The sequence below is a fragment of the Anser cygnoides genome, chromosome 8 (genome assembly GCF_040182565.1).
Source record: "Anser cygnoides isolate HZ-2024a breed goose chromosome 8, Taihu_goose_T2T_genome, whole genome shotgun sequence".
NCBI lineage: Eukaryota > Metazoa > Chordata > Aves > Anseriformes > Anatidae > Anser > Anser cygnoides.
Window position 1 is genome coordinate 26,723,978 of NC_089880.1, and position 4,441 is coordinate 26,728,418.

At 67.0% G+C, this 4,441-nt stretch overlaps 1 protein-coding gene across 1 annotated transcript; it reads right to left on the reverse strand.

The window, feature by feature from the left end:
- Nucleotides 1-293: 293 nt before the first annotated feature.
- Nucleotides 294-2,083, reverse strand: DMRTA2 (DMRT like family A2). Its single transcript, XM_048061877.2, has 2 exons — nucleotides 1,461-2,083; nucleotides 294-1,307 (listed from the first exon to the last, which is right to left on the reverse strand). The coding sequence occupies exons 1-2, from the start codon at nucleotides 1,951-1,953 to the stop codon at nucleotides 430-432; spliced, it is 1,371 nt and encodes a 456-aa protein (XP_047917834.1). The 5' UTR covers nucleotides 1,954-2,083; the 3' UTR covers nucleotides 294-429.
- Between the last annotated feature and the right edge of the window lie 2,358 nt (nucleotides 2,084-4,441).

A 4,441-nucleotide genomic window follows, 5' to 3' on the forward strand; every position in this document is an offset into this window, starting at 1 on the left:
TTGACGATATATTTCATCTATATGCCTGGTAAGTATTACAATGAGCTGTCTAACCTTTAGCTTAACGTTAATACCAAGTTCACCTACGAGTTACATTAATAACTTAGATTTCCATTTTATAACATTATACACTTGCTAGTATACATATATATAAATGTATGGGGGGAGTGTGTGTGTGTGTGTGTGTGCGCGCGGTGCGTGTGCACATACCCACCCCGCAGCGCACCCAGGGTACATCCATGCTTATGGCCATAAGCAACAAAGAGCGACTCACGTCTCCCCAACCCAAGCGCACCTTCTGGCCCTCCGAAGGCACCCTGCTCTGCCCAGCTCCCTGCCCACCCCCAAGTGCCACCAAGGGCGGTGGCAGCAACCTCACCCAGGCCCCCTGGCCATCCTGGCACCCCCCACCCCGCCGCCGAGGCCGCGCTATTGCTTCTCGGGGGTGTTGTTGACCATGGGCCCGTAGAGGCCGCCGGAGTAGACCTGCTCCTTGTGCACGGCGGAGCGGTCTCGCATGAGGTCGCTGAAGGCGTAGTCCACGGGCGGCCGAAAGCCGAGCGTGGGCATGAGCCCGGCCGTCGAGTAGGGGGTCATGAAGGCCAGTCCCCGGCTGTGCGCCGAGTAGGCGAGGCGCAGCGGGTTGAGTCCCAGGTGGGTGCCCAGCGGGTAGGCGCTGGCCTCGGCCCCGAAGTGCGTGGCGTTGGGCTGCAGCGGGGAGAAGGCCGAGCGGCTGCCCAGCGTGCCGATGGCGGGGGCCATGGCTCCGGCTATCAAGGGCCGGTGGTGGTGGGCGGCGGCGGCCGGGGCTGGCGGGAGGCCCTGCAGGGCGCCGTCCCGAGCCCAGCCCTCCTCGGGGCCCTTGTCCGGGCCGCGGTTGTTGAGGATCTGCTCGATGGCCTGCACCACGTCGCCGCCGCAGCCCTGCAGCACCAGCTCCAGCACGCTGCGCTTGTGCGCCGGGAAGACGCGCGTCAGGATGTCGATGGGAGTCCGCTGCCGGCCGCCGGCCGAGGGCGACGGGTCCTGCTCGTCCTTGTCCGCCTCCGAGCCCGAGTCCGAGCCCAGCGGGCTGATGGAGCCCGGGCTCTCCTCGCCCTCCTTCGGGCCCTTGGAGACGGGCGAGCTGAGGAAGGACTCGCCGTCCCCGTTCTCCGAGCCCGAGCCGTGGCGAGCCTCCGGGGAGGAGGTGCCGGGCGCGGACTCGCCGTCGGGGGACAGGGGCTTCCCGGCCGCCTGCTGCGGGGTCACGGCGCGGCTCGGCAGCAGCGTCTTGGGGAACAGCTCGAACTTCTGCACCTTGGCGTCTGCGGGGCGCGGGGGGGGAGAAGGGAGAGAGCCGTCAGCGCGGCCGCCAGCCCCGCACACACACACGCACACCGCCACGCACCCCCCGGCCCCGTCCGCCCGCCCGTCCGTCCCACACCCCCGCCCTCAGCCCCGTCCCCTCGCGGCCTCACCTGAGGCGCCGGCGCCTCCCTCGCCGCCGGCCCCGGCGCAGACGGAGCCGAAGACCTCGTACGCGGGCCGGGGCGGGATGATGCCGTTGGCGGCCGCCAGGGCCAGCCCCTCGGCGGTGCCGTAGAGCAGCTGCAGCTCGCGGGCCTCGTTCTCCTCCTGCGCCTGCTGGCGGCGCAGCGCCACCTGGGCGGCCATGACGCGCTGCCGCTCGGCGATCAGGGTGCACTTGGCGCACATGCAGTCCTTCCAGCGGCAGTACCGCTTGTGGCCCTTCAGCGCCGACACCACGCCGTGGTTGCGGCACCGGGCGCACTTGGGCGTCCGCGGGTACTTCTCGGCCGCCCGCAGCAGCAGCGGCGGAGCCCGCAGCAGGCTCCCGGCCACGCTCACCGGCAGCGTCGCCGCCGCCGCAGCCGCCGCCGCAGCCACCGAGCTGGGGGGCACCGGAGGGGCCGCGGCGGGCACGCTGGGCAGCTCCGAGCGCAGCTCCATGCCGCCGGCCGGAGGGAAGGGCCGAGCCCGACGGCGGCCCCCAAGGGGCCGGGGCACCCGCGGAGCGCCGCCGGGGCTCTAGGCGCGGGGACGGGGCGCGGGCGGGGTCCCGGGGGGCGGCATGCGAGCCCCCCCCGCCTCTCGCCGCGGCCCCGGGGCGGCTCCCGGAGCCCCTTCGCGCCCTCCCGCCCGCCCCCCTTCCTTCCTTTCTTCCTCGCTTCCTCGCTCCCCGCCGCGCCCCCGGGACGCGGATCTCGGCGCGCCGCTCAGGCCGCCCCCGCCGCCCCGCTGCCCGGGCGCACCTGGCGGGGCAGCGCCGAGTCCATGGCGCCGGGCTCGCCGCCGAGCTGTGCCGCCCGCCGGGGCCGGCGAACCCCGGTGCCGCCGGGCTCGGCTCCCCTCTCCCCCCTTCCGCTGTTATCACCGATCAGCAGCGTCCCTCCACGGAGCAATCCGGCTCCTCCGGCGGCACGGTCCCTCGCCACGAGGGCAACGATCCAGGAGGGGGGAAAAAAAAAGAAACCGCCCCGAGCGGCCGCACCGGGACCGGGCTCCCGCAGCGGGGCGAGCCGACGGCGGCGCCGGGACCCGCGGCCGGGGCCGTTCGGGCCGGTTCGGAAGGGTTCGGCTGGGGCTCGGCGAGGTTCGGAAGGATTCGGAAAGGTTCGGCTGGGCTCGGGACGCGCCCCGCGCGGCCGGAGCTGCCCGGAGAGCGCGGTGGCCGCCGCGCCGCCCGCCGCCACTCGCGCTATTGTTGCGCCCCGCGTTGCCATTAGGCAACATTTGACAACAATGTGGCGCCTGCTATTGGCCAGGGGCGGGAAGCGCCGCTCTGATTGGCCGCCCGCGGGCCCGCCGCGTCCGCCCGGCGGCTGCCGGAGCGCGGGGAGTCGGCGGCGCCCGGGGGGAGCGGGGAGAGCGCGGCCGGCGGGGCCGGGCGTGTGCGTGCGTGTGCGAGTGTGTGTGTGTGTGTGTGTGTGTGAGTGTGTCACCGGGAGTGTGTCACTGTGCCACTCGCAGTCCTTGTGCGAGTGTGTAAGAATGTGTCCGATTTCTCGCTGAGAGTTTGGCTTTTCTTTTTTTTTTTCTTTTTTTTTTCTTTTTTTTTTTTCCTTTTCCCCCTCCCCCGTATCCCACTTGAAGCAGCAGTCGCTTTGCCAGTTGCTCGGGTTTATTTTTCTTTTTTTTTTTTTTTTCTCAGGGTGTCACTTGTCCAAAGGGTGGCGGGGAAATGCAGTGTGCAAGGTGACCGTTCAGTTGATGGTCTCCCCCTCCCCTTGGCGATTTGGTGTTTTAACAGAACCTAACGATGCCTTTCCTTTCCTTTCCTTTCCTTTCCTTTCCTTTCCTTTCCTTTCCTTTCCTTTCCTTTCCTTTCCTTTCCTTTCCTTTCCTTTCCTTTCCTTTCCTTTCCTTTCCTTTCCTTTCCTTTCCTTTCCTTTCCTTTCCTTTCCTTTCCTTTCCTTTCCTTTCCTTTCCTTTCCTTTCCTTTCCTTTCCTTTCCTTTCCTTTCCCTTCCTTTCCTTTCCCTTCCTTCCCTTTCTCCCTTTCTCTCTCTCTCTCTCTCTTTCTTCCTCTTTCTCTTTTCTTTATTTCTGTCTGTCCTAGCTTCTTGCCTTCTTTTTTCTCTCTTTCCTTCTTTCTTTCTTTTCTTCTTTCCCTGTTTCTCTCTCCCTCCCCCCGTCTCCCCCTCCCTCTCCCCCTCTCCCGTTCTTTCCTTCCCCTTTCCCTTCTCCCCTCTCCCCAGACCCTCTCTCCCGGCCGCCCCAGGCCCCAGCCGAGGTGAGTGCAGACCCGCTCCGCTCCGCTCCGTGCTCGCTCCGCAGCCCGCTCCCGGCCGCCCCCGCCGGTGCCACCGCCGCCACCGGGCCCGGCGCTGCGCGGGGACAGCGACAGCGAGGGGGGCGGCTCGGGCCGGACACCGTGCGTGAACCCAAAAGCTTTTGTTTTCGCCTTAACCACCCCGCCTTGACGTCACCTTCGCGGGGAACCGGCCCGCCTGGGGAGGAGGTAACGGGCTGGGAGCTTTGGGGGCAAATAACGGCGTCTGCTTCCCCGAGGGCTCTCACCTCTGCTGCCTTCCCACGGGACGCCTCCGGACTCGGCGGCACTCGGCAGAGCCCCCGGGACGAGCTCCGGGGGTTCCCTCCCGATAACGGCACCCCTGGGCTCGCCGCTAAGGACCCGCGGGGAGAAGCAGAGCGCTTTGCATCGCCTTGCTTCGCCTCGCTTCGCTTTGCCTTGCCTTGCCTTGCTTTGCCTTGCTTTGCTTTGCCTTGCATTGCTTTGCTTTGCTTTACCTTGCTTTGCTTTGCTTTACCTTGCTTTGCTTTGCTTCACCTTGCTTTGCTTTGCTTCACCTTGCTTTGCTTTGCTTCGTTTTGCTTTGCCTTGCTTTACCTTGCCTTGCCTTGCTTCGTTTCTCCCCGCCCTGCCCCGCTTTGCTCGGGACGCGGCTCCCCCCGGGGCGCTCCCACCCGTGCCCTTT

Excerpts from the sequence above, each read along its gene's own strand:
- DMRTA2 (XM_048061877.2), bottom strand. The coding sequence starts at position 1,953 with ATGGAGCTGCGCTCGGAGCTGCCCAGCGTGCCCGCCGCGGCCCCTCCG. Across the intron at positions 1,308-1,460 it reads GGGAGGCGCCGGCGCCTCAG|ACGCCAAGGTGCAGAAGTTC; the intron begins GTGAGGCCGCGA and ends CGCGCCCCGCAG.